General features: G+C 49.9%; 1 protein-coding gene and 1 long non-coding RNA gene across 3 annotated transcripts in view; one reads left to right on the top strand and one right to left on the bottom strand.

Annotated features, from left to right (window-relative positions):
- The first annotated feature begins 11,928 nt into the window (after positions 1-11,928).
- Positions 11,929-27,688, top strand: part of RASSF4 (Ras association domain family member 4) — a 33,110-nt gene continuing 17,350 nt past the window's right edge. For both annotated transcript variants that reach the window (XM_019444988.2, XM_019444986.2), the window contains exons 1-3: positions 11,929-12,052; positions 22,444-22,539; positions 24,967-25,042. In XM_019444988.2, coding sequence (XP_019300533.1) covers positions 22,478-22,539; positions 24,967-25,042 — 138 coding nt within the window. In that variant the 5' untranslated portion in view covers positions 11,929-12,052; positions 22,444-22,477. The remainder of the gene's footprint in view (positions 12,053-22,443; positions 22,540-24,966; positions 25,043-27,688) is intronic.
- Positions 23,130-27,553, bottom strand: LOC128779018 (uncharacterized). The gene is made up of 2 exons (XR_008424865.1): positions 25,327-27,553; positions 23,130-25,246 (listed from the first exon to the last, which is right to left on the bottom strand). It is a non-coding gene; the product is annotated as an uncharacterized LOC128779018 (long non-coding RNA).

Raw genomic sequence — 27,688 nt, 5'->3', positions numbered from 1 at the left:
GAGCCACAAGATCATGACCTGAGCTGAAGTCGGAAGCTTTTACCAACTGAGCCACCCAGGCGCCCTCTTTTTTTTTTTTTTTCCCCACCTACTCCTTTCAGCTCAGTCTGGAGCCATCCCTTACAGTGGTATGTTTATCCTAGGAACAAACTTGAGCCTCTTTTCCTTGGATTCTACGCAGTCCCACTCTTCAGTAATCTCTCAGAGTAAACATACTCATTAGTAAGTCCAAATGGGAAAACTCCCTGCCTCACCCCCTGCCTGCACAAAATGTCAAGCCTTCTCTGTAAACTGCTCAGTCATCGAGCCTGCATCTTCCCCCTCGAAGCTCTGGGCTCAGCCAGAGTCTAGACAGCTGCTGGCCTGCTGGTGACGAGTCAGTTGTTTGACCACCTGGAGACTGAAGGAAATGTAAGGCTCTTGGAAGACACAGAGGGACTGTCCCCATTGGCTGGAAAGGGGCTGCTTCCACGGGATCTGCCGGGCTGGCTATCTTATCATTGTTCTGAGAAGAAGGAAGGACAGATAAGTCAAGACCTTTGTGCAGAAGAGAAGGGGAATTTAAAGAAGCCAAGTGTCATTTAAGTGAAACATGATACTTCCAGTTTCACATTATGACCAGGGTGAAAACAGCTTCATAAAAAGAAGCTTCCAGGAGACCAAGAGTATATTCCCATGGGGCTCTGCTGAGATTTGGGGCCTGAGGGAATTAGGTCATCTCCAAAAAGTCCTGCCATCTGCATAAGGGAGAAGTGCACAGCTGTATGCATTAACTGGGAGCATTTGCCCAGACTTCAGAGCAGGCCCAAGGGAAATCCAATTCTGAGTCTAAAGATAGGCTGTGCGATGTTTTGCACAGCGTGAGTTTCTGGGAAATTTGCATAATCTCTTAGGACAATGATCTGGGACAGAGGGGAGCATTAGAACCGGAGAAGTATACTGGGAATATACTGGGGCAGCTGCAAGAGCCCCTCCAATGGACTGGTTACCACCTAATTGATACTGAAAGCCTTTGTGAGTCTCGAATCAAATTTCCCCTTAAAGAGAAGGTCACAAGTAAAGTGGATGGGCAATGATTGTGGTGATTCATTTGTCCCTAAACAGCCGCTTCTGTCTGAGGCCGTGCAGGGCTCTGATCGGGATGAGGGTGTGATAGCTCACTATCATTTCATTTTCCAGTTCCCAGGAAACTCGCTGAGATATTCCTAGGCCTCAGGTCTTGGGTTCCTCTTTCCAGAGTGGAACAGGTTCCTTTCTTGGAAACCAACAGCACCAATATAAACTTAGGACATAGGTTACTAGTGATCAAAGTCAATTTAACCCAACAAATATTCATTAAGCACCTACTGGTGAACCATGCAAAGTGCCGGGCTGAAGGGGTGAGTCAGGCATGCTGTCTGATCTCATAGGATGGACCGTGAGCATGGCTGACAAGAGGCAGATATAAATGCTGCAATGAAATTGCAAACAATATGCCGTGAGACATGAATTCAAAAGGAAATCTATGAAGGTAGATTTGTGTTGAGCTTCAGAAGTAGGACTAGAATATTATCAGGCACATAATTGTCCATCCTGGGACAAGGGAAGCATGGCCAAGGCCATCAGAGTCCGAAGACTGCAGATGAATTTTCCATCCGTGACAAAGGAGACTTCTGTGCAGCAGAAAGAGCGTAAGGCAAAGAGCAGTATCACCAACAATGACAGTAACAACTGACGGAATTGAGACCTGAGTGTGTGCCAGGCTTCAGTGCTTTGCAGAAGGTGAGGAGGCAAGGGACAGGGAGGGATCAAGAGAGTCAGAGACTGGAGAGAACTGGCTGAGGTGCAACACGGCAGAAGGCCAGCTCCCCACTTTGGTGGTGACTGGGTTTACCTCATTTTTCACCCTTGTGCTCACATGCCCGGGCGTGGTTTCTATCCCGAGCACAAAGTGCCCTCACCTCAACAGAGTGAGTCTATTCTGCAGCTGCCTTGATGAACTATCCCCACAGTTAGATTCCCTGCAGGTGGTACCAGCTTCCATTCAGAATCAATTTGCCACCTGTTTGGGTGGAAACCTTGGTGACAGTTACTGTGTCACCCAAGCAAAGTCATGGAGTTTATTTGGTTATTAATGTGATTGTTGGCACATCCTATGCAGGTACAACTATAGATAGGAACGAAGCATGTGTATTATCCATGATCCTATGTCATTAAAAAATAATATTCTTGAAAAAAGAAAAGGAAAGAGGGAGGGAAAGGGAAAAGGAAAGGAAAGGGTCAGATGGGCTCTCCACCCTGTCCCTACACCTGATCAGCATTGGCCTACTCATACTGGAGGGGTGGGGGCACCTTTTGGACTTCCCTCATTGGCTGATGGGCCAGAGCAGAGCCTGGGTGCTATGTCCAGCTCTCCTGCATGGCCTGCCTCCAAGCCCATGACAAAAATCCCAGCCTCAGCAGAGTGTCCCCCACCCCATGCAAGAAGGAATAATTAAGTCAATGTCACCTTGACACCCAGGGACAAGGTTTAAACACCTGGTCTACCCCTCCAGTTTCTTTCTTGGGGCCCAGATCTCTCGCTGCTCCTCCTTGCTGCACTCCAGTCCCTGGAGGCTCTAAAGGAGGTTAGCAAGCAGAGACCAGCCAGTACAGCTGGCTTCCCAAGGCTTCTCGCTTCTCACTCCCCTGAGCCCGGAGTTGGCTGGCAACTGGGTGAGGGAGTGGGGAGCTTTCTGGCCTCAGGTCCCCTTGGAGCTCTTCATTTCTCCAAAGGCATTTTTAGTTCCCATTTTTCTGGCTTGGGTGGCTCCGTTTCTCTAGCTAGGGTTCCTTCACAGTTAACCAGAGCCTCCCACCCACCCACCCCTTACATGGCGCTTCACAGAGGAAACTGCTCTCCTAAGCTTCTCTCCAGACTGTTTCCCTTCTTCTTTCCCTTCAAACCCTGCTCACTTATCACAAGGCAGCAACTTCCCCCACCCCCTCTTCAGCCCCCCTCTTGTGATAGACCTGGGATTAGAGCAGGCATCGCTGGGCTTCTTCCCAGGGGCACTGTTGATCGCTTGCTTGCTGGTAAAGCCTGAATGTTCATGGTCGATCTATCTTCTTCCTCTTGGCCAGCCATGTTTTTTTTACCCAGCCAGGCACAGAGGGTCCATCCTGTATAGCAACGCTCACACCCTAATTCTGGCCAGTGAGAACTGAGAGAGATGGTCCAGTACCTTCTGGGAAAGGTTTCCTTGCTACGAAAATGAGCTGCACTGGACCATATCTGTTTTCTTCTTCCATCGAATGTAGTCATGTCTGCCAGGAAATGTAAGAACTATTTTCAAATACCAGGTGAAATTAAACCGACCAATATGCTGAAGGTGACAGAGTACAGAAGTAGAAAGAACTTTGGTCCTTGGAGATGTCTTTCAGACCTTGACTTAACCTTGGAACCACCCATTCTTGGGCTATTTTACTATATGAGATAATAAAATCCACTTTGTTTGGGTTTTTTATGCCTCACAGCTGAAAGCATCTCAAGCCAGAGTGTGGTTTTTCTCTCCCCTTTGCCAGGTTTGCTGGGGAGAAAAGGTCTGATATCACCCCAAACTCTATCTTTACCCATGGACCAAATCCACGCCCTCTGCCTGCTGTTGTAAATAAAGTTTTATTGGAACTCAGCCATACCATTCATTTCAGATTGCCTACGGCTTGATTTGTGGCAGGAGGAATGGTATGGTCAACAAATATGAAAATAGTTACTATCTGGCCCTTTACCGAAAATGCCAACTTCTAATTTAGATCCATTAGATAGAGAAGCAAAGTTCTCAAAACTTGCCACGGATTATATAGGTACATTAAAACATGAAATCCTTGGAAAAGAAGGCACTGTTAATCCCAAAGAGTCTTGGAATGCCTAGCTTCTGCCACAGATACAAGGCCACAGAGTCTGTCCTGAGAAGGACAAGATGGGGTACAAAGTGTTGATCAATCTCACAGCTTGTGTTGGTTAATTTTATGTGTCCACTTAGCTAAGCCACGGCACCCTGTTACATGGTCAAATACCAATCTAAAAGTTGCTGTGAAGTTTTTTGTTTGTTTGTTTTGTTTTGAGTAAAGCAGATTACCTTCCTGGAAAACATGATGGGCCTCGCGCAGTCAGTTGGCCTTTCAGAAAAGACTGAGGCTTCCCAAGGAAGAAGAAATTTTGCCTCAAGACTGTAACAGAGAACCCCTGGGTGAGGTTTCGGCGTGCTGGCCTGAAGATATTAGACTCAAGACTGCAATATCAACTCTCATCTGAGTCTCCAGCTTGCTGGCCTACCCCAAAGATTTTGCACTGATCATTCTAATTCTGTCCCAGCTGTAAGGTCGACATCTTATTTATTTTGTTGAGAGGAAGTTTCCAAAGCGAAAAGTCAGAGATGATTCCCAAATGGACACAAGAGTCAAGATGTTTATTATTATACGGCACAATCCTGCCTCCAACACACAGATCCTGAGTTCACAGTTACAAAGACTGGGAAGAAACCTTGGGTAAGCCGACCCCTGTCATACCAAGAACTAAATAGAGGTGTCTCTGAGGGCAGGTTCAGAGGTGAGGTCAACCCAGCTGAAACATCTTTTTAAACACAAGGTTCACAGGTCAAGTCCGGCCAGCTTGCCACTTCTCCGTTGAGGATGTCTTACATTCCTTGGGAAACTGCACGCTTGTAAGAAGAGGTAGCGGGGCTGTACTTCCCTCCAGGACACAGCAGGAGCCACAGTCTCCAGCCGGGGAGTCTCCCCAGAGTGCCCTGAGGATGATCTGCTTTGAAATACAAAGCCCAGGAACTGGACAAATGGCCCTTGTCTGGGCAAATGCTCTGTGCTCTCTCAAGGTTCCTTTCTTTTCCATGTCGAAAGTCTCCACTTCCGTTGGCTGTTTAACATCCTGGCTTGAGGGAAGGTTCTAATCGTTGATTAGCTTGCCCCCTTGAGTCTCAGTATGTGTCTATTCATAGGAATTCTGGCTCTCAGGCAACACCAGACTCTTTGTAGAGGGAAATCCTTACTTAAGAAATTATACTTTGCAAAACCGTCCTTCTGTAAATCCTCCTGCCCTTGTACTGTTTCATGCCATGTCCAGCAAACAGTCTTGCCATTTGTTAAATGAGTCAAAATATTGAACAGCATAAAGTCATTTATTAAAATTCTAGTTCCATTGAAAATGCAACTTATTCAGGCATCTGGCATTGCCATAGTTATTTTCATCTTATTTCTGAGATATTAGCAACTCATGGCCATTACGGAGTCCACTCATAATAACTGAGTTTCTGGCAGCCCCACATTGTCAGCATCCCCCAGATCCCCCAGGAGCATAGCCCAAGTAGAAGGTGGCAAAGTGTATGAAGTGTGGGTGCATGGGGGGGGGCGGTCACATAGATCTACAGGAGGCTCAAGAAGACAGGGAAAGCCTAAGGAAATGGAAAGCTGTGCCTTCTAAATTTTTTTTTTTTTACATTTATTTATTTTTTAGAGACAGAGCACTGGTCAGGGAGGGATAGAGACAGAGGGAGACAGAATCTGAACCAGGCTCCAGGCTCTGAGCTGTCAGCACAGAGCCCGATGCGGGGCTCGAACTCACAAACCGTGAGATCATGATCTGAGCTGAAGTCAGACGCTTAACTGACTGAGCCACCCAGGCGCCCCGAAAGATGTGCCTTCTAAAGAAGTACATCTTCTTATCTGTACTGTTGGATGAGCCAAAATCATATATATGTATATATATCCAATGTCAGGAACCTAGGGAGGAAAAGGTGAAGGGAAAGACCTTTAACTCATTACAAACCAGACTTATTTATGCTCTCTGACTATGGATGTTCATGCCACCCTTGTCTTCACATATGTCTTTTTTTTTTTTTTTAAGATTTTTAAAAAATTTATTTATTCATTTTGAGAGAGAGAGCGTGTGTGTGTTCAAGCAGGGGAGGGGCAGAGAGAGAGAATCCCAAGCATTCTCCACACTGTCAGCACAGAGCCCGATGCAGGGTTGGATCTCACAATTGTGAGATCATGCCCTGAGCCGAGATCAAGAGTTGGACATCTAACAGACAAAGCCACCCAGGTGCCCCCTCTTTGGAGCAGACCTAGGGATGGTGACATCTTTTTCTCAAGACCCAGTAGAAAAAGGGCTTGAGCTAAGCAGATATTTTTCCCCAAAAGGAAGTTTCAGCAGCAAGTTTTAGCTATCACCTTTTAAAAAAATTTTTTTAATCTTTATTTATTTTTGAGAGAGAGACAGAGTGCGAGCGGGGGAGGAACAGAGAGAGAGGGAGACACAGAATCCGAAACACGCTCCAGGCTCCGAGCCGTCAGCACAGAGCCCAACGCAAGGCTCGAACTCACAAACCGTGAGATCATGACCTGAGCAGAAGTCGGCCGCCCAACCAACTGAGCAACCCAGGCACCCCTAGCTATCACCTTTTAAAGCAAGCTCTCTCCGGGGTTCCTTGGTGGCTCAGTCAGTTGAGCGGCTGACTTTGGCCCAAGTCGTGATCTCGCAGTTCACGAGTTGGAGCCTCAAGTCAGGCTCTTTGTTGATAGCTCAGAGCCTGAGGCCTGCTTCGGACTCTATGTCTGTCTCTCTCTGCCCCTCCATGGCTTGTGCTCTGTCTCTCTCTCAAAAATAAAAACACTTTTTAAAAATTTAAAGTAAGCTCTCTCCATCCCAGGAAACCCTGTGCCTAAGCACTTACTAGTTCTGCAACATCGGATACAAAGTTTCTCCAAAGCATAACCATAACGGACAAACAATATGTAGTATATAAAGTGCATGCATGTGTGTGTACATGTATATGTATGTATGTGTCTGTGTAAGAAGGCAATTATGTGGCACACATTATGCAAAGTTATGTCCATTTGGAGAATAAATTCTCATTTTCAGCCTGCCTCCAGCATGGGTTAAAGAGTTCCATATATTAACCTGAAGTTGTTATTGATATGCTAACAAATGGAGTTAATGAAAACCATTTCACATAGGAAGGAAGGGTAGATGGTATGCAGATTGAGAAATCATCTGAAAACTGATGGCAAGTCCTTCTATGTGTTAAGATCATGCAATGGATGACCTCCCTGCTCAAGGATTCCATCAGACCAAGTGGTGCAAGGAGCATTCTGTAAGTGGCCTCTTCCTGCTGGTGGGTTTAATAAAATGGAGCCCATTAAAGGCAAAGAAAAGTTGCTTGGTTTAAACTGGATCTTACAGATCTCAAACAAGTGCAATCATCCAATTGTTTCCTAAAGAATATACATTTGAAATCGTGAAGACTTTGAAAAAGTGCCTTTAAAAATCACTTGTTCTGAATCTTATGTCAGGGAGAGTGAAGGGGGGAAAAAGTCATACGAAGTCATCCCTAAAAGGCCTTAGATAGTTAACTAGCAATTTTAATGCAAACTCACCTTTACTGTTTTAAGGGAATGGCCTTGAAAGTGATCCTCATTATTAATAGCATTTATGTCCAATTACATAAACCTATATTTCAAGACTCAGAGAAATCTAAATTGCATCTCGACAACATGTGATTATGCCCAGGCATTTTCACAACTTGCCTCTCAAAGCACCAGAGGGAAGAAGGCAATTCCTCACTCTTCCTTGCCTTAGCTGATGCAATAAGTCACATGTGTTTTATCAGACTCGGGCTCCTGTACACTTACCCCCTCGAAAATCAAACACAAATTCGTTCTTTGTGGCTCTTTCTTGACTAAAAATGTTGGATCCATTTGTGTTTGTTTCCATGTGGCCTTTTACGGATCTTACAAGTTAGTTTGTACTGTTCACAAAATAATGACTTCTCCAAAGACTTTCTGATGCAGGAACACTATAAAACGTGAAATTGCCCCAGGTGAACAGGATAATGCCCTGGTCCTTAATGGACTTTCAAAGACCCCCTTTCCTGGGGCCATGTGCTAGGGTAAGAAGCCTTGCAGAAACTACTCTTCCAACAGAGTAGATGTGGCTTTACCCCCACTCCTTGGTGGCACAAACACAGTGTCCCAGACCCAGATTCTTTATTCACTTTACTCACCATGTCCTCTTGGATGGGCAATTGAGCTTCCTTGAATCTGTTTTCTAATCTGAATCTGGCAGAAAAGGGGAAAAAATCATATGCCAGATATTGATTAAACACTACCACATTCCAGAGTCAGTATCTTAGAAAACAGAATCAGTCTTCCTCCCTCAAGGAGCTCATGGTAAAGAAATGAAACATACAGCTTGCCAGAGAGTAGTACATGTGGGCCAGTGAGGAGCATTCTGGTTAGGGGACCAGGAAAGACCTCAAAGGGAAGGTGATTTGTGAGTAAAGACCTGAAGGAGGCGAAGGAACCAACCCTGTGGACCTGTGGAGGCAGAGCCTTCCAGGCTGAGGAAACAGCAAGTGCAAAGGCCCTGTGGTGGGAGTGGACCTATGCAGGAAAAAGAGTATGACCAGAGCAGAGAGAAGGAGGGGAAGTAGGAGATGAGGTCAGAGAGGCAATAAAGGGGGGAAGATCGTCTAAGAAAAGAGGTGGAAAACAACAGCCTAGGGTCACGTGACCTGCCACCTGTTTTTGTAAATAGTCTTATTTGAACCACAACCATGCCCTTTGGTTTCCACGTTGTCTATGGATGCATTCAAACTACAACAGCAGAGTTAAGTAGTTGCAACACAGGCTATTTAGCCCACAAAGCCCAAAATATTTAATATCTGTCCTTTTACAGAAAACACTTAGGAGTCTCCAGTTTAAACAAATAGGTTTATTTGTCTCCATGACAGGTCTAGAGTGGGCAGTGCAGGCAAGGTACAGGAGCCCCATGATGTTAATAAGGCCCAGACTCTTTTTATCCTTATGGTCCACTAGTCTTAGCCTATGGATGTGTTTCATCATGTTCTCAAAATAGCTGTCAGTGCTCCAGAAATAGCACATTCTATCCACATCTGAGATAGAAAGGCAGGTGAAAGAGGTATTTGTTCCTTCTCCTAGGAAAGCAAAAGTTGACTTCACCCCCACCCCTGGAATGCTTTTCCCTGTCTCTTTGCCCAGAAGTAGGTCATATGGCCCTTGTAGCTTCAAAGGAAGTTGGGAAAGCCACGGAAAGGACCGTCAAGATTGACTTAATCACTTTCAAGCTTTTTTGACCATAACCCACAGTGAGAAACATGTCATATCATAGCCTAATGCACGTAACTGAAATATTGCAAACAAAAGTTTCATAAGAGGCAACTTACATTTACATTGTGTGCTATAAACTGATATTTTATCTTCCAGTGTTTTAAATATGAGTCACATCATCTACTCACTTAATCTCATCACCCACTGTGGGGATGGTGCAGGTGCCTTATGAAAAATGCAGTGGTCACAATCTGTCGCTAGGGACTGGCACAGCTCTGCTCCAAACAAGTTCCTGGCTCTCCCTCTCTCTCTCTCAACTTTCTTCCTTTTCCATTCCTTTACTTCCTTCCTCTCTTTTCTCCAAAGAAGACAATGAATAATGGATTGGCAACTAACAATAGCCACAACACCCACCATAAGTGAGCTGGAGACCAAATACAGTTTCATTGAATACTGAGTGAAAGGAAAAGGTGATCATCCTTCTGAAGGAACTGAGGACCCTGATGACGGACACTTGTCTTCCATGTAAAATCCAGGTGGAAACACCTATTCCCCAGGGGGTGTCGAGGGGATTGTGTGGCGTCCCCGATGTGTAGCACTAGCACAGTGCCTGACACACAGTGGGAATGCAAGACACATCAGGTTGCTTCCTCAAATGCAATCATCTTTCCAGACCGGTCCTGGCCCTGGACACAGAATCAACCAGATAAGAGGGAATGATTCATTCTCAAGGGCTGGAAAGTCCCAGGGAAATTGCATGTTACCCTGGTGCTGTGCTTACTTATCCTATTGGGCACAGGATGAATACTCAGAGGTTAAGGGCTATGTTGAATTTTGCCCACTGTTTTTGTCTGTTTGTTTTGTTACATAATTGTTTTCCAAGTTAGCTATCATACTGTGTGGTCTTGGTTTCAGTAGTAGAACCCAATGATTCGTCTGTTACGTATGACACCCAGTGCTCATCCCAAGTGCCCTCCTTAATGCTCATCACCCATTCAGCTCATCCCCCTACATCCCCACCCCACCCCCATCAGCCCTCAGTTTGTTCTCTGTATTTAAGAGTCTCTTATGGTTTGCTTCCCTCTCTATTTTTATTATGTTTTTCCTTCCCTTACCCTATGTTCATCTGTTAAATTTCTCAAATCCCCCATATCAGTGAAATCCTATGGTATCTGTCTTTCTCTGACTGACCTATTTCACTTAGCATAATACCCTCCAGTTCCATCCACGATATTGCAAATAACAAGATTTTATTCTTTTTCATCGTCAAGTAGTATTCCATTGCGTGGTGTGGTGTGTGTGTGTGTGTACCACATCTTCTTAATCCATTCCTCAGTTGATGGACACTTGTTGCTCACTGTTTTTGAAAATTTTTCAGAAGCACCAGTTACTGGCCTTAGCTTTGATGACCAGAACTTTTGGCTATGCAGGAGTGGAAGTCCCTGACCACAGGCCCTAAGCTGGCAGAGGATGGGCCATTCTCCATGAACTCATGTAAGGGCAAAGGTGAAGTATTTCTGGTCACCTTTAGCCCCCTCATTTTTGCAAGTGGGGAAATTGAGGCCCTGAGCAGTTGCAACATGGCAAGCTCATGCAGGAAATAGACAGCAGAGCCGATCTCTTGACCCCAAATCCAGCAGCAATAATTAACACAGCCCCTCTCAAGAGGGGTCCAAAGGGCCCATAAATTCAAATCCCAGGCTGAATATACCCGCATTTTTCTAGAAGGTACGTATCAGGTTCTAAAATGGACATCTGTTTCTACAAAGTTAGGAACCACAGATTGAATGACACTAAAATGATTCGTGTTGAGAGTTCAAGAGAAGAGGTCTGGAGGTCAGGACTAGGGATGGTGATATAAAACAGAAACTGCGAATGCTTCCATCAGCCTCTTCCCCACCCCACCCCCACCCCCTCCATACCCCAGAAACAATGAGCTTCTGAGTTCTCTAAAAGGCCTGTGTGCTTTTGTCCCCTCTGCCTCTGTGCAAGCAAATCCCCATCCGGTAGGCGGTGATTGGGAGAGAAGTTTATCTCCTTTTTTTTTTTTTTAAGTTTATTTTTATTTTGAGAGAGAGAGAGACAGAGAGAGAGAGAGAGAGCACACAGGCACACACCAGCAGGGGAGTGGCAAAAAAAAAAAAAAAAAAAACAACAAAAACAGAGAATCCCAAGCAGGCTCCCCAACGTCAGCACAGAGCCCAACGCAGGCCTCCATCACAGGAGCCATGAGAACAGGACCTGAGCGGAAATCAAGAGTGGACGATTAATTGGCTGAGCCACCCAGGGGCCCCGAGAAGTTTACCTCCTCTTTACCATCGGATCGCATTTCTTAAACTCAGAATGAGTTCTAAGAGGCCACACCAAACCGTAGGACCACACACAGGTGCCCCTTGAGCGAAAAAGATGACAACCGCCTGGCTTTAACTGATAACATCCTCCCCAGTGCACACTAGTAATTTTGGTACCCACGAAGTGGCCTTTGTTGGAAACCCAAGGGTCCCGATCACCCAAGGGTCCCAGACTCCGCCCACGCACCGGACCCTCCCGGCAGAGTCGGGACTGCTTCCTCCAAGCGTCTCCGGGCGCCCTCGTCGTGACGCGGGGCCACCTCTCCGGCCCGAGTCCCCGAACCTTCTTCGCTGCCTCTCGGGCACCGCCCGAAGCCCACCCTCCCCTGTGTGCCCGGGGCGGGGCGGGACGGACGCGGCGGCGCCATTGGCCTGCGCGAGGCGAGAGGCGGGGAGAGGCGGGGAGAGGCGGGGAGGGGCGGGGCGCAGAGGGACACATGGAGCGGGCCATTGGCCGGCGCCGGGCGAGGGGCGGGGGAGGGGCGGGCCCTACGCGCTAAGCCCCAGGGAACTGGGGCAGTAAGCGCTGCCTGCACAGCTCGAGTGCCGGCGAGGGCACAGCACTGGCAGCGGCTTCTGGACGGCGCGATGAGCGGACGGTGAGTGATGCAGAGGCAGGAGAGTTTGGGGGCATCCACGGAGCACCGTCACCCCCGTCCCCGAGCCCAAGACCGCCCCCAACCATGGGCTCTGAAGCCTGGGCACCGGTGCCCCTTGGCTGCCGCGTGCAGAGTTCCCTCCCCCTGCCAGCCTGGCGCAGCCCCGGCCATTGCTGAGGGTGGGCACTGCGCCAGCCACCTTCTCCAGAGGGAAGGCACCTCAGGGGCTCAAACCTGAGCACGATGGGTGAGAGCGGCCGCAGGCTACACCTTTGCCCAGTTTGCCTCTCATCTTAGGCAATATCCTAGAAGCATTGATCTTAGTTGTGGGGAGAGGCTCCAAGAGGTTCTGGCACAACTCTCGGATTTCACAGATGGAAAACCGGCGCCGAGATAATAGCAGAAGGAGGGGCTTGCCTCACCACGCCATTTACAGAGGATTTGCCTTGTTCCCAGACCTGTGCAAAGGTCATTAGCACAATATGGCACCTACTTCTCACAGCCCTGATACTTTCATTTTCCCCATTTTCAGATGAGAAAACTGAGGCATGGAGAGTTATGGAACTGTCCATTTTCACCCAGATGAGTCAGTGGTTGAGACAGGATTTGAACTCAGACTTTGTTGGGCCAGGTCTCATTCATTTCAGCAGCTGACTTCAGAGCTCACCCTGCCCACCATCCTATTCCAACCCCCACGCCCCACCCCTCGCCGCCCCAGCTCCTGACACTCAATCAGGCACTTCTAATCCCCAAGAGATGCTTCAGTGTTTTTACAATGGGACACAGCCCTGTGGGAGGGAGAGCCTCCTCCCACACCAGGATCAGTGCAGGGTTAGTGCTGGTCAGTGCTTTCTTAAAACACTGTAAGGAAAGCTTTAGTAAACTCACTTCATAAGCAAAGTAAATAAAGTCCCAGCAAGTGGGGCTAGGATTCTGGAATTTGAACCCAGGCAGGTTAGACTCCAAAGCCTCACACTTGCACTTAGGAAGGCAGAAGAAACCCTTCCTAGCTTCTCTATAGTTTAACTGCTCAGGGTACAGTCAAGATTTGTTGCCAGTAGTCATGATTTAAAAAAAAGATACCCGCAGTGAATTGGTAGAACTGACAGGTTAATGCAGGTCTGCTTGCCTCCTGCTCCCCAGTATAATCCCTGAGCTGCTACCACCAGGGTGAGAGGTGTGAAAGGGAAGAAGGGAGGAAGGAGAGACTGAGGGAGAGGAGAGAAAGGGGGGGAGAGAAGGGGAAGGGTGAGCAGAGAAGATGGACCGCATTAAACTTAAGTCGAAACATTTCTGGCTGGAAGTTGTAATGGGGTGTGGTTCAGCTCTCTGTCGGTGGTGAAGTGTATTTTCAGCAGTTCTTGTCATCATTCTCTGTGTGGGTAGTGCTGGCGGTTTGACTTGACAGCGAAAATGAGGTGGACGCTACTGATTAAACAGCCCCTGTGAAAGTGGGAAGGGAGGCCATATTTCCACCTTGAGACTCCGGTGGGCGGCCTGGAGGTCGAGAACAGAGTGAAGGTCCAGGGTCCCCCTGGGTCAAGGTCACCTGGACAATGACAGAGAACAAAGGACATGAACAGAACTCAGCATGTCTCAGTTCAGATCCTGTAAGTGCGAAGCCTCACAGGGAGACCCTGACCAGGAGGTCTACCGGAAGGCACTCTGGACTGGGCCTCTGGGGACCTGGGCCCTGGTTTTGAGAGCAAACTCAGCCATATGTCCTTGCTCACAGCCACTCCAGGGGAGGACTGCCACCCTCTTTGAGTCCCTTGTCCCCATCTCCAGAGCACACCCCGTTGTGCCCTATCATGAGAGCTTCAGTTTATTATGGGTGAACCTGATGTCAGGCCCATCTTATAGCAGTCAGTGATTCAACTAATGAGGGACCTGAGGCTGAGAGAGGGAACGGGACTTGGCCTAAGGTCACACAGCTGAAGAATCACAGAGCAGAGCTTGAAACCCGGATCCTTGTAAAGGTTGGGTTGTTATCTGGTCACAGAGTACAGTGAAGGAAGTGTTTTGGAATTGTTTTCAAGTAAATTAAAACCAAATAGGAAGCGGCTACACTTCCCAGAGCTTCTGCTCTAGTGAAAGGGGAACTTAGAGTTTGCTCGGTTTTCTTTTCTGGCTGTCTGACCTCCTTCCCCAGGAGGCACTGCTGAGGGAGAGATTTGGAACCCCTTCCCCTTGCCCTGCCTGACTTTGGGGGATGGGAGCAGGGAGGCCATGCAGCCCCATAGCTGCAGAGCTGGGAAGAGCCCTGAAGACGCTCTAGATCAGCTGCCGGTACAATCCTGCTTAAACTGAGGCCCAAGGGCTGGCACAACGTGGTGACGTCACATGCCACATTGATGCTGCAGCGAAACCCACACCCAGACTTCTGTCTGGGATGCCCCTTTGCCTCCTCCCTCTCGCTGTGACACGTTTCAGCAGAGTTCTTAACCTGGGCTCTGGGAATCCAGGGGCACATGAATAGGGACTTCCCAAGGCCCCTGCGGTAGTATGCAAATTTGGTGCACACACTTGCACACTCACGCACACATGTGCATTTTTCTGGGGAGTGTGTGTTATTTCAAGAGATTCCAAAGGGCTCTATGGCCCAGAAGATTCTGAGCCCCACTATGTGTCACAAGAAACCACCTCCAGCAACTGCCCTTGGCACACAGGCCTGGTGCAGTAGATAGCAGGGGTGGGGGAAGCCACAGAGGGCACCCGGTGTGGCCCAACAGCAGCTGGCACTGAACCCTTGGAGGGCTTGCCTCCCCCCCCCCCCCCCGCACCTCTGGCCCCAGACACTCAGGCTGTTGGTCATTCTGAGCACCTGTCTGGCCCAAAAAGCATGGCTGAGGGGATTCCTGCTTCCATAGGCAAGGAAGGGTCCGTGTGTGTGACAGAGCGAGCAGGAGGGTCGGAAATGGCTTTCTTGCCTCAAGCTGCCGTGCCTTGAGAGCAAGAGCAGAAGCCCAAAATCCTGCCACAGGGGGCTGGGTGAGCACTGCCTGTGCGCTCGGGTGAGAAGCCGTAAGGAAGGCCAGCCTACGTGTGGACAGAGGGCCAGGCTCTTCAGAGGAAGGGCGATGGTGTCAGGGAGACCCGGGTGCCAGAATGGGCTCAGGGAGACCTGTTGGTGGGAGCCCAGGAGGCGGGAGGATGCAGTAAAGGCGAGTTGAGGTCCGTGAGTCAGCCCAGGAAAAGGCAGTGAGTGGAGTGGCTGCTGTCTCTGCGGCCACCTCTCCTGCCCTCTCTCAGCCACCATCACCACCATCTGGAGTGTGCACAGTGTCCTCCTGGGACCTCCTTCCCAGCTACCGTGCTGAGGCAAGGAGGGCTGTGGCTGAGCCAGCGGGCAGATGGCGGCAGAGGGAGGGGGGTGGACAGCCATGGATATGGAGGGGAGGGTAAGGACAGCAGTGTGGAGGGGCGGGGGGCAGCAGCTGCTGAGTCGCTGTCTGCTGTCTGCATCCCAACAACTGGCTTTCTCAGCAAAAATGTGTCTCTGAGGGGCAGCCCGTGTGTGGCCAGACGTCCTCTCGGAGGCAGCTGGTACCAGCAGGCACTGCAGCTTCCTTCATGGCCAAGCTCCGCCATTTGCTGGCTGACAGGTGCTGGGGGGTTGGAGGGGGGCCCTTTAAGGCCCCTTCTTTCCAGTGCCCCCTGCTGCCCCTGGCTGGTCATGGGCTACTGAGCGGAGTACATCGGCTTCCCAGGAATGCGAGGCAGTGTCCCTGCACCTGCCCTCTCTCTCGGAGCCTGCCTCCTTCTGGCAGGAGCATCCTGGGCCCCACACCTCTGTCCTCCTTTCTTTTGCTTCCCGCGTCGCTTTATTTACACATTGGATTGTAATCATGCCTAAATAAGAGAATAATCATAACTTGATGAAACGTTAGAACAGAGGTTACCAAGCCCCCAGATCTCACAGACATCCCCGGAGCATTTTAAAATTTTTTTTTTTTCAACGTTTTTTTATTTATTTTTGGGACAGAGAGAGACAGAGCATGAACGGGGAGGGGCAGAGAGAGAGGGAGACACAGAATCGGAAACAGGCTCCAGGCTCCGAGCCATCAGCCCAGAGCCCGACGCGGGGCTTGAACTCACGGACCGCGAGATCATGACCTGGCTGAAGTCGGACGCTTAACCGACTGCGCCACCCAGGCGCCCCCCCCGGAGCATTTTAATTTGGATAGTGACGCATTGACCATTTTGCCAAGTGAGGACAATGACCATCTATTTTTGCCATCATTTCAGGAAAAGAGAGGGCATTGTAAGAGGGAAAAGTAGGCAGCGCGGAGTCGTGAAAGAAAAGGCTTTCAAATGTACTCAGTTGGCTTCTTGGAAACCCCACTCTCTTAGCCTTTCTTTCCCCTTCGGCCCTGGCCAGTAGGAATCGGGCTGTCATGGTGACCCGAAGGGCCACAAAGCTGCCTTCTGTGATAACCGGCTCCATGACCACAAACAAGGGAGAGATGGGCCAAGCCTAGCAGTTGTAAAGGCTTCAGTGTCCTTTGTCCCAAACCAAAGGCCAGAGACAATAGCAAGGGCAGGCTGTGGTGCCTGCTGTCCTCAGCAGCCCCTCTGCATGGCTGACGGAGCAGCCACTGAAGTGGAAAGCAAAAACAGTTCACTGCTTGTTCACTGGGGACAGGTAGGTAACCATGGCTGGCAGGTCGCCCCGGGGGCCCTTCTCTGGGGGACAAGGAGCCCTGGCTGCTGTATGAGTCTCTGGTTGGGAACAGAGCCTAGTCTGGCCTGGGGAAGAAAACCCGGAGACCTGAGCTGTGTGCCCTGGGGCCCTGGGGGAGGGGTGGAGGCCAGGACAAAGAGGGCTGGATCCTAGGGCCAGAGGGTTGGCCTGCCCAGCTGCATCTGTCACTCTGGTTTTTGGACTGCGCCAGGGTGGCAGGCCAGCCCCAGCCCGTCCTCTCCCCCGCTCCAGCTTCAACCAAAGTAACCTTGCTTTTTTTTTTTTTTTAAGATTTTTATTTTTAAAATTTTTAAATGTGTATTTATTTTTAAGAGTGAGAACAGGAGAGGGGCAGAGAGAGAAAGGGGGACAGAGGATCCAAAGCAGGCTCTGTGCTCACAGCAGAGAGCCTGATGCGGGGCTTGAACTCGTGAACCACGAGATCATGAGCTGAGCCCAAGTTGGATGCTTAACCGACTGAGCCACCTAGGCACCCCACAAAGTAGCTTTGCTATAATCCATTTGTGCGTTGGACTTCTGCCTGTAAATATGAGATTGTGCTTTTTATTAAAGGTTGAAAAGCACTCCACTAAGAGATTCGCTAAGGCCGTGTCCAGTGCACGAAGAGAGTGAATATTTAAAAAGGGGCAGTTTCAGGTACATGTTCCAAACAGAGAGGGATCTCTGTTTGCTTTCTTCCTGTTGCTCTCTTCTCTCTCTCCCTCCCTTGCAACTCTCTCATTCGGCACTTATCTCTAGGGCACCTCTAAGGTGCATGTACACCTCACTTTAGAGCTCTACAAGACACTGGGATTATCAAAATGAATGAAAATCATCTCAACATTCAGTCTGGTAAAGGAGGCACAAAGGCACAGTGTTCAGATTTGGAATGGAGATCTTATGAGTGACCGCAAGCTCAGGTCTGGAACTCAGGGAGGTGGAGACATTGTCTCCTCCGGGTGGAAGGGTGGACATGTGAGAATCAGACAGACAGATGATGCATATCAGAAGTCCGTCATTCTCTCAAAGAAGATACTGTTTTTCTAGGGGCCAAGGTTCCCACCACATAAGGCTCAGACCCAGCCCAGCAAGTTGGAAGAGACCCCCTTTGTTGAAGTGGGCCCTTTATTGCCTACCTCCAGCCTTGCTCACTCATTTCCTGCCCTCCCCTGGGACAGTGTACAACCCCATTCTCCATTCCTGCCGAGCTAAGGTATTTACTTTATGGGCTGCCTTCCCCCTTCCTTCTTCACTTGACCACCTATAATCCAGGACCCTTCTCCACTTTCTTCCTGACCCCATCCCCCAGCTGATGCCACCTGACTCCGGCTAGAGCCGCTCGGCCTGTTGGTCATGTCCTTTTAAAAAGCAGATTCTGGAGGGCAAAGTTCTCCCGAAAGCCAGTGCTTGGAAGGTTTCATGTGTTACTTTGTACCGTGCTTTGCAAATAATATTATACAGAGCCCTAGGCAAAGCCCTGAATGGGGGGTCCCGGCCACCCACCTCACTGTCAACCCGAGCAGCCCCTTTTAATCTGATTTGCATAAATATTCCATGTGAACAAAGTTCGGTGGAACCAGGCTTCCATTTCATCTTGGCCTAGAAAGCGTTTGGGGGAGGGGCGCCTGGGTGGCTCAGTTGGTTAAGCGTCCGACTTCATCTCAGGTCATGATCTCGCGGTTTGTGGATTCGAGCCCCGCGTCGGGCTCTGTGCTGACAGCTCGGAGCCTGGAGCCTGCTTCGGATTCTATATTTCCGTCTCTCTCTGCCCCTCCCCCACTTGTGCTGTCTCTCTATAAAAAATAAATAAAATTAAAAAAAAAAAAACATCGCGGGGTGGGGCATGGTGGGGTGGGAAGGGGCAGCTGCCATCTTCGAGACAGAAAGATGCAGGACAGCATTTCATACGTAACCATTTGAATGTTTTTGCCGTTTTAAGAATTCAGAACTCTTGTTGGGGAAGCCTGGGAGGTGGGGTACGAAGAGCTTCCGTTTGTCCTGTAGATGGCACAGTAGGGGCTGGTTGCGCGGAGGGACGGCTGCTGACAACCAGCCCTGGTCTGTGTTGCCTGGGTGCTCACTCAGAGGGGCTGTTGTCCAGGAGCCTGTGGCCCTGAGTCCCTGAGGGTCACGGCTCCTCCCCAGCCAGTCCCCTCTGCCCTTCCCCGCCCCATTCCCACCCTTCTGGCTAGAGCCAGGGCCCATTCTTAACCTTGCCCGTTGATCATTTCAAGAAACCTCTGTTTCCTGTGCGACACCCAGGGAGAACATGCTCCACAAGCCCCACTTGTATATTTGGCAGATTAAACTTGACATTATCATAAAAAAAATTATAATTAAAAAAAAAGTCTTCTATAGTTAAGAAAACGTCTAACCTGCTGGAGATCAATATCCCCATTGTACAGATGGGAAAATGAAGGCTCGGAGAGGAAAAGGCAGGAAGCTAGAGCCATGAGGGTCTTTAGCAGCCCCTGGCCCAGAGCTGTAACTGATCACTGCTTGACTTACAGAGATTTCACTTATAAGTATTCCTCCTAAATAGATCAAAATCAGCATAGTCCCCACATGCTGTAGGAGAATCAAAGTATTGTAAACTGGGTCCTGTCATGAATCAGAAGTCACACGCCAGAGCCCCGCTAAAGGCATCTGTATTGCGAGTATGTTTTGTCTAGCTACATTTTATTTTTAACTATATAGTTTTAATTGAATAATTTACGGCCTTAGGATTGTGTAGATTATGCTGCAGTAACAGATCCCTGAGACACCAGCAGCTTAGATTTATTTAAATCCCTTTCCCAGTCCATATCCGCCGTGGGTTGGCAGAGAGCTCTAGTCGGCAGAGGCGCTCTGGGACCTAGGCTGACCATCTGGAAGCTGCACCAATCGGGACATGTGGCTTTCTGGATCACCACGGCAAAGAACGGGGTCACAGGCTGGCTTGAGTGCACTAGTCTGAGAGTGACACACACAACACCTCTTATGTGTAGCGTGTGACATGTTAGTCACATGGCCACCCGGGGGGGGGGGGGGTGGAGGAATGTGAGTTATCACAGATCATCCCAGGGGCAATGTCTCCGCCACAGTGTCCAACTCCAAACAGTGAAATACAGCCTTTACAGATGCAGATTTCTGGCTTCTCATGAAACGCCAGAAGAGCTGCCCCTCCAGAGAAGGAATGTGTCTCCCTGTTCCCCATGGACTCCACTGACCAGTGTCTCAGCTGAGTCACTTTCCTAGCCCCTGGAGACTTTTACGTGTTTTATTCCAATTGAGGATGCACAACTCTGGGAAAGTTGACTTTGGAGGACCCCATGAGGCTTCTCAAATCCATCCAATAATTTAGTAGACATCTATGGGCCTCTTGCTGTGTGTCAGGCTCGGGCTCGGGGCTGGAAACAAGAGGTGAGCCAGAAAAGTATCATCCGTGGTGCAGAAGTCTGCGGCTTCAGCCTCCCCTCCCACCTCCCCCACTTGTACTCCCCCATCGTCCTGTCAGCTCCCCACTCAATGGGTCAGGCCCTGCGGGCCCAGAACATCCAGGAGCCCAGAACAGGTGCTAGACTAGAGAGGAGCCTTTCCTTATACTAGAGGAGGGGACCACTCTGGCAAGGGTTTCCTGGCAGAGCTAGCTTGCAGAATACAGGGCAAGCAGTGGGCTGTTTTCTGGACAGAGAATAGCTCCATCAAGACCCAAAAGGAGAACAAAGCAGAGAGCACAGTAGGCGAGATGAGAGCAGCTCGGGGAAGCTAGAGCTGAGAGCAGGAAGTGAGAAGGGGTGGGAGAGAAGCTGGCTACAGAGGAGGCCAGAGGGAAAACTGCCTGCTGTTACTTCTGGGTAAATCCAGCTCTTCCCTTCCAGTAATGAGCCTGTGTAAAGCAAGACACAGTTGTGCCAGGGACCCACAGAAACAGTGTTGAGTGAGAAACTCAGATACTTTTTTCTTGGGCTGAAGCCAGCTCTGCATGGAAGTGTTTGAGGAACTCCTCAGAGAGGGAGCCTTGCAGAGCAGTTTTTTCCACTGGAGACTGAGGTGCTGAGGAACTGAAACCCGATTTTGAAATCCTATTGCCCAGCAGTGAGGCCCCCGCTCCAGAACCCCACAGTGCCCTGCCCTGTGCCCTATATAGGTAGGGTCTGACCTCTGTCTAGATCCTGTTTTGCTTCTCTCTAGACCCAGGGAGAAGGGAGGTATTTTTAGGATGATTCTGAGGTCACTGAGAAGCCCACCTCCCTCAATTCATTCCCCTTCTCCCTGTTTCCCCTGCTTCCAGAATCAAATGCTCATTCAGGCCTGACACACCAACACAGAAAGCAAGCCTGTGTTGTTTGTGGGTGATATCAAACAAGTGGGAGGAGAGTGTGTTCAGCTAGGGAGTCAGGGCCCAAGGGGACGGAGCACCCTGTCCACTTTGAGGGCATTGACACAGCAGCAGTTGAACCTGACCCCGAACCCCCAGGAACATTTGCACACACACAGAGGTGGGAAAGACCCGACTGAGCCAGGTTTGTGTGAACAGATATTGGGGTTTGGGGAAGGAGCCACTCTGTGATATGAAGGACAGGCTGTATGCCCTGTCTGTGCCACTTCCCAGTATGACTTAACCCCTCAGAGTCCTAGCTGCAACTTGAGAGGAAAGGTAGAGACAGGGCCATGACTGGGATAGGGAGAGAGAGAGGTACTGTGGCTCACTGCCTGACACACGGGGGGCCTCAATGAGAAAGCTCTCAGCCAGGGTAAGTTGGAGAGGGAAAGTAGTAGAAATCTGCGCGGAAGATGCCAACAAGATAGAAAAAAACACTAGTGGATTTCCCCAGGAGGGTTTAAGAAACTCCGTGAAGCCTTCTGGGTTGTGAATACACGGTTTCATGTGTGAATCAACTAGCAATCTTATAATCTTTATAGAGATTACCCCATTGCATCGATAAGAAAAGGAAGTCTGGAGGGTCTAAGTCACTGTGCGAGATGGGTTTTAGTGACCAGGATCTAGGATCCAAATGCTTATGTTCAAACAATGACTTTGCCACCGATTCACTGGGAATCTTGGGCAAAGTTCTTAACTTCTGTCCCTGTTTTCTCGCCCATAAAATGGTATGAGGATAGTACTTACCTTATACCGTTGTTGTAAGGAGTAAAAACGATAATTCATAGAAAATGCTCAACACGGTCTCCAGCATGTAGTGACCCCAGTACCGACTAACCCATCACCAGGAGAGCCGGCCCAGTGTGCTGGTTCCAAAGGGCCACCAGCCTGAGCTCAGTGGGAATGGAGGAGAAAGGCCCAGGGTGCTTTGGGGGGCTGGAGGAGTGATGGAGGCAGTAGCCATCATTTAGGGTGTCCCAGCTGAGGCAAGAGAGCCTGTGGTCTGAAACGTTTAGGAGACGGATCCAGATCCCTAGGGATTATGGAGAGGTTCGGGGAGGGCGGCTGTTGGGCTGGTACTGGGTGCCAGCTAGCTCAGCAGTTCTGACCTTGTCTCCCGCCGAGGGAAACGTGGCTGCCCCGTGTGGGGTGTGGGACCCCATTAAGTCCTCTGAACCTGATCCTTCAGAGCTATGGCCACCCTGTGCCCCGGGGTGGAAGGGGGGAGGGGGGAGGTGAGGCTGGAGCCACAAGGCCTGCACAACAGGGCTCTGGGCACTGCACTGGCCAGCACTTCCTTCTCCGGCTCACCTGTCTGTATGCTCTTCCTCCTCTTCCCTGCAGGTAGCCTCCCTGATGCTACAGACAAGAGGAGAACATGAAGGAAGATTGTCCACCCAGTTCTCATGTTCCCATCAGTGACAGCAAGTCTATCCTGAAGTAAGCCTTTGTGTACAGGGAGGGGGTCTGGTGGTCACTCCCTGCCATGGGCAGCCTTTGGGTAGAGGGATTCTGGGCACTTTTCATAGATAGGACCATGTGCCTGCCCCAGGGACAGTGATGGGGGCACTTCTTTCTGAAGCCTGGCGCCCTGGAGATCAAGGATCTCTTTGGGTTGAGGGTTTGACCCCTGCCCCCTCAGGCCCGCAAAAGCAGGAAAGCATGGCCATGTCCACTGTGACTCTGCACAGATGGCATTTAATTTATTCAAAAGCTTGGGGCGCCTGGGTGGCGCAGTCGGTTAAGCGTCCGACTTCAGCCAGGTCATGATCTCGCGGTCCGTGAGTTCGAGCCCCGCGTCAGGCTCTGGGCTGATGGCTCGGAGCCTGGAGCCTGTTTCCGATTCTGTGTCTCCCTCTCTCTCTGCCCCTCCCCCGTTCATGCTCTGTCTCTCTCTGTCCCAAAAATAAAAAAATTAAAAAAAAAAAAAAAAAGTTGAAAAAGAAAAAAAACAAAAGCTAGAGCAATACTACTACTCTTATTGTGTCAAACAGTTTGGGGAAAAAATAAAACTCAAAATAGGTTTAGAGTTGTTCTTGAAAAAAGCCTATTTTATTGACATGATGATTTTTTAGCTTGGCTTATTTTCAATTTTATTTACTCCGTCTTATCATAAAAAAAATGCTTGGAGTATTTATTCAAATGTATTTCTGAACTAACGTAAGTTTTCATTTTCTCTTGCTTTTTGCGTGCTGGGCCCAAATATTTTCTAGATTTGGGCAGCTCCTATTTGCCTCCTTGAAGAAAAGCCAGCCTCCTAGCTTTTGCTGAGCTGCTTCCTGGGTCCTCCAGTTAGACACCTGAGAAAACAGACAGCATCCCATTCACAGTGCTGCCCATACTCTCACATCCCCGGTTTAAATTTTATAATGAGAATAACAGTAGGTACGCCTGGGTGGCTCGGTCGGTTGAGCAGCTAACTCTTGACTTCAACTCAGGTCATGATCCCAGGGTCCTGGGATGGTAGAGCCTGCTTAGGATTCTCTCATTCTCTCTCTCTCTGCCTCTCTCCCCTGCTTGCTCGTTCTCTCTCTCTGTCTCTCTTTCTCTCTCTCTCAAAAAAATATAGTTTTGGGGAAAGTCATAATAATAGCCATAACGTGATTAATTTCATGTGTATATATCCTAATAAGTTTATGTTCAGCATTGATACACCTACAAGCACAGCGAATATGCAGCATTGACTCTTGCAATGTTAATGCCATAACATTAACTGAACCACAGGTGAATCACTTCCGTCATCAGTTACCGTCATCCCCACATCAGGCAGCACACCAGGGCACCAACGGCGGGTTTTGCTTATCCACTCCCTGGAGTGCTCCAGTGTCAGTGAAGGCACTGCCCAGAGAGGTTCTAAAGCGGCCCCGGCCAGCAGGGGAGTGACTTCCACGTGTGGCCGCCAAGCACATGACTTACAGGCAGAGAAGTACAGTTAATATAAAAGACAGGTGGCAAGGACATATTACGAAATACAATAATGAACAAGATCTCGTTAATAACATTTATGTAAAACGTTCATATATTAATACGAAATACAGGTGGCAAACACTTATTACAAAATAAAATAATGAATAAGGCCTCATTCATCATGTTCATATTGATTACATGTGGACATGAAAATATTTTAGATATATTGTGTCATAAAATAAAATGCATTATGAAAATTAATTTCACCTGTTTTGTTTTCCTTCGTGATGTGACCGCTGGAAGGGTTAGAAGCACACGTGTGCCTTGCATTTCTTATCTGTTGGACTGCACTCCCCAGCAGAGCCCAGCTTGGGCACAGGGACCGGCTTCTATCCGCTAAGGCTTCCCTTTATTCTGGGGAGAAGGCGTTTGGGCAGAGTGGCCTCCCTCAGACCTTCGGGATCTTATCTCACAGCTGTCACCTTCACCTCTTGGTCAGACCTCCAGAAAGCCAGGATGAGGAAGAGGCAGACACCCCTCATGATGCCCCCAGAGCAGCCACACCAGGCACTCACAGGAAGTAATATTGGTGGGGGGGGGAGCCGAGGGGGGAAGCAAGAGTCTTTCAAATGCCAATAATCCAATCCCGGGGGATTTATTGAGGAAATGACTCAGAAGTAAAGTACATGGAGATTTTCGGGAACTCTTATCTGTGATAGTGAAAGCATGCAAACACCATTTGCACAATTCTATGGGCCGTCTGTGAGCTCACTTCCTTCTTTTCCCAGCCCTACACCTTACACAAGGTCTGTCATGTGGAAACCTCTAGAAGACTAAAAGGCATGTGTCTGATGGCAGAGTCTAGTCTCTAAACTGATTATGTGTGGCTGGAGAGACCTGTATCATCACGTCCCAAAGCCCTGCCACGCCCCAAGATTATATGTGTGTTTACCTTTTTAGGTCGGAGCTCTTAAGCTTGCTAAAAACTTACAACTGCTACCACGAGGGCAGAAGCTTTCAGCTGAGACATCGAGAGGTAAGGCCAGTTTCTCTTCTTTATTCATAGGTCACCGTTTATCTTGGATTGCTGAAGACAGTCCTGGTTTATACCTGCTATTCCAGGGTCATTATTAAGACCTTTCCCTTCACTCTGAGAAGTGTCCCAGTTAGGATAATGAAGTATGAGGCCGCCCATCTTCTGAGTTAGAGACCAGGTTACCAGCTCTCTCTCCCGGACGTCCTGTAAGGGGTGCTGAGGGTCAGAGCGTCCCCTCCCTCTCCCTCCCCCAGCAAGAGTTCAGAGCAGATGGAAATAATCACCTGCAGTTCTTCTCCTTCCACCTGAGATTTTTGCCTACGTGAATTGCCAGGACCCTGGAGACTAAAATCTTTAAGACCGCACAGCCAGTCCCTTCTGTGCCCAGCCCACAGCACAAATAAGGAACTCAGCACAGGGCTCGGGTTTGCCCAAGTTCACAGGGCAATCAAGAAGTGGGAGCAGTCTCTGTGGTTGCCAATCAGAATAGACATCAGAGAAGGCTTGAAACGGAGGAGAGCTCCCCAAAAGATGCTCACGTAGCTGGGCAGGTCAGAACGGGAGAGACAGGGCAGGCGTGGGGAGTGGAGGACTCGAGAGCACGTGCTGTCTGCAGACGCTGTCGCCCTGCGGACCGAACCCGTTGCTGCTGTGCAGGAAGATGGGCTCCAGGGAGCCAGAGAAGTCAGACATCTGGAATTTCATGTGCAATTTCCCAAACCTCGAAACACCAAGCGGGCTAAACAAAACACGTCCGTAGGTGAAACGCAGCCCAGGCCAGGCTACTGTCACACAGCTCCGGAGCCTGGAGGGGAGGGAAGCAGCTGGCTCCCAGTCCAGGCAGCACTGGCCTGCCAGTAGTGCGACCTGGAATTGCGCCAACCTCGCACGCCACCTCCCCTGGACCCGCCGCCCTGCACAGGGCCTGGGGCCAGCCCTGACAGCTTGTCTCCCAGCCCCTCTGCACTGTTCCTTCGCTCCCGCTCTTCTTTCTGCAGAGCAGCCTCTCTGATACGCGTCTTATCGGCCACTTACCCTGCTCTGTACTGCTGCTGGAAGGGCTCTGATGCCACCGCCCTGCTATCTCTGCTTTTGCTGTTTCTTTTCTTGCTGCCCGGCTTCGTGTCCCCCGGCCAGGCACGGTGTAGCACCTGAGCACAGATGCTGGGTGACTAACCGGCAAGTGCAGGCCCAGGGCAAGCTGAGATGAGTCCCGAGCTCCAGTGTGCTGGACAGTTTAATCTATGCTAAGCGAGGAGTTGGACCCACTTCAGTCCTTGTGCTGGAGGCATGCGATGGGGTCTTCTGGCTGCACCCTGCTTCTTAGCCCTGGGCCATTCAGTGATTGATGTAAGACCCAGGAGCTCTCAACAGGTGGTTTCTGCTCAGCAGCCTCAAAGTCACCTGGGAACTGGCTAGAAATGCAAATTCTTATCATCGTCCTTCCCCCAGGCCTCCTGACTCAGAAACTCTTTATCTTCCCAGCTGTGTTTTAACAAGCCCTCCAGGGGATTGCGATGAAGGCCAAGTTTGAGAACTGCTACTCTTAGAGTTTGGTCTTGACTCTTGGGATTCCCCAAGACAGTCCCCTCTATAGGAGCAGTTGTGTGGGGAACAGGGCTGGGAAGCCCCAAACCTGTGCCCTGTGTTTGTGTGTGATGGGACAGGCCACGTGGAAAAGTGAGAGACCCAAAAAGGGGAAGAGGTATTCTCGACGGGCCCCGTGGTAAGAAGTTAACGCCCCGCAGTTGGGGATTTTCATGTTCCTAACCTACAAAAGGTATGAGGACCTGACGTGATCTCCCCGGAGCCAGAAAGCACCTTGCAGGAAACTTCCACAGCCTTAGCCATCAAGGGGATGCCAGCCTGAGGGAGTATGTGTCTTTGGGAGGTGATCGACACTATAGAGACGGGCTGTAGGCCTGGGCAGCACCGAGTTCTGATGCTGAAATGCATGACTGGTTCCTGGACACCAAGGGCCTAGCGACCCACCCACCACCCGGTGTTCAGGCCTCTGCCGTTTCTCGGAATGCAGCCCCGGGACCTCCTGGACCTCGGAGAATTCCCAGTTGCAGGCACTTGCACTGTGGGGCCACCCCAGGCCGGCTTCTCCTCAGGGGTGGGGCAGACAGGCACCAGGCACTTTGCCTCCGACTCGTTTCTCACAATACAAGAGCTTTGTGACATCAGAATGGCCATTTTCCAGACAAAGAGATTGAGGCCTTCAGAGTTGAAGTCTCCAGCAAGGTAAACACTGCAGCAAGTGGAAGGTGCCAGCGTGGCTGCAAGGCGTGGGCGCCGAATTTGTAACACAGCAACAGCATTACCAGCATTAAGCTTTGAGGGGCCTCGGGGATGCAGGCAGCTGCTTGTCACCTTCAATCAGCAAGCTAAGGGGACTTCCAGCTACCAAGGGGCTCAGCACAGGCTGCGCCCTCACAGAGCCATGTGGGGCCCAGAAGAGACCTCCCCCCCCACCCATTGTCACTAGGTTTCCCCCAGAGCAACTGTGGCCTGCCACAGTTTGGGGACACCCCCTCTGCCACCGTCTCCTCGGGGGTCCAGAGCCCTTGGAGAGATGAAGTGTGTCAGGGAGCAGGGGCCACGCCCTAGGTCAAGTGTTTCCCTGTGAACTCTCCCCCAGCT

The sequence above is a fragment of the Panthera pardus genome, unplaced genomic scaffold, assembly GCF_024362965.1.
Source record: "Panthera pardus isolate Hobbes unplaced genomic scaffold, ASM2436296v1 HiC_scaffold_22, whole genome shotgun sequence".
NCBI classification, from domain to species: Eukaryota; Metazoa; Chordata; class Mammalia; order Carnivora; family Felidae; genus Panthera; species Panthera pardus.
This window is presented reverse-complemented; position numbering and strand designations above follow the sequence as displayed.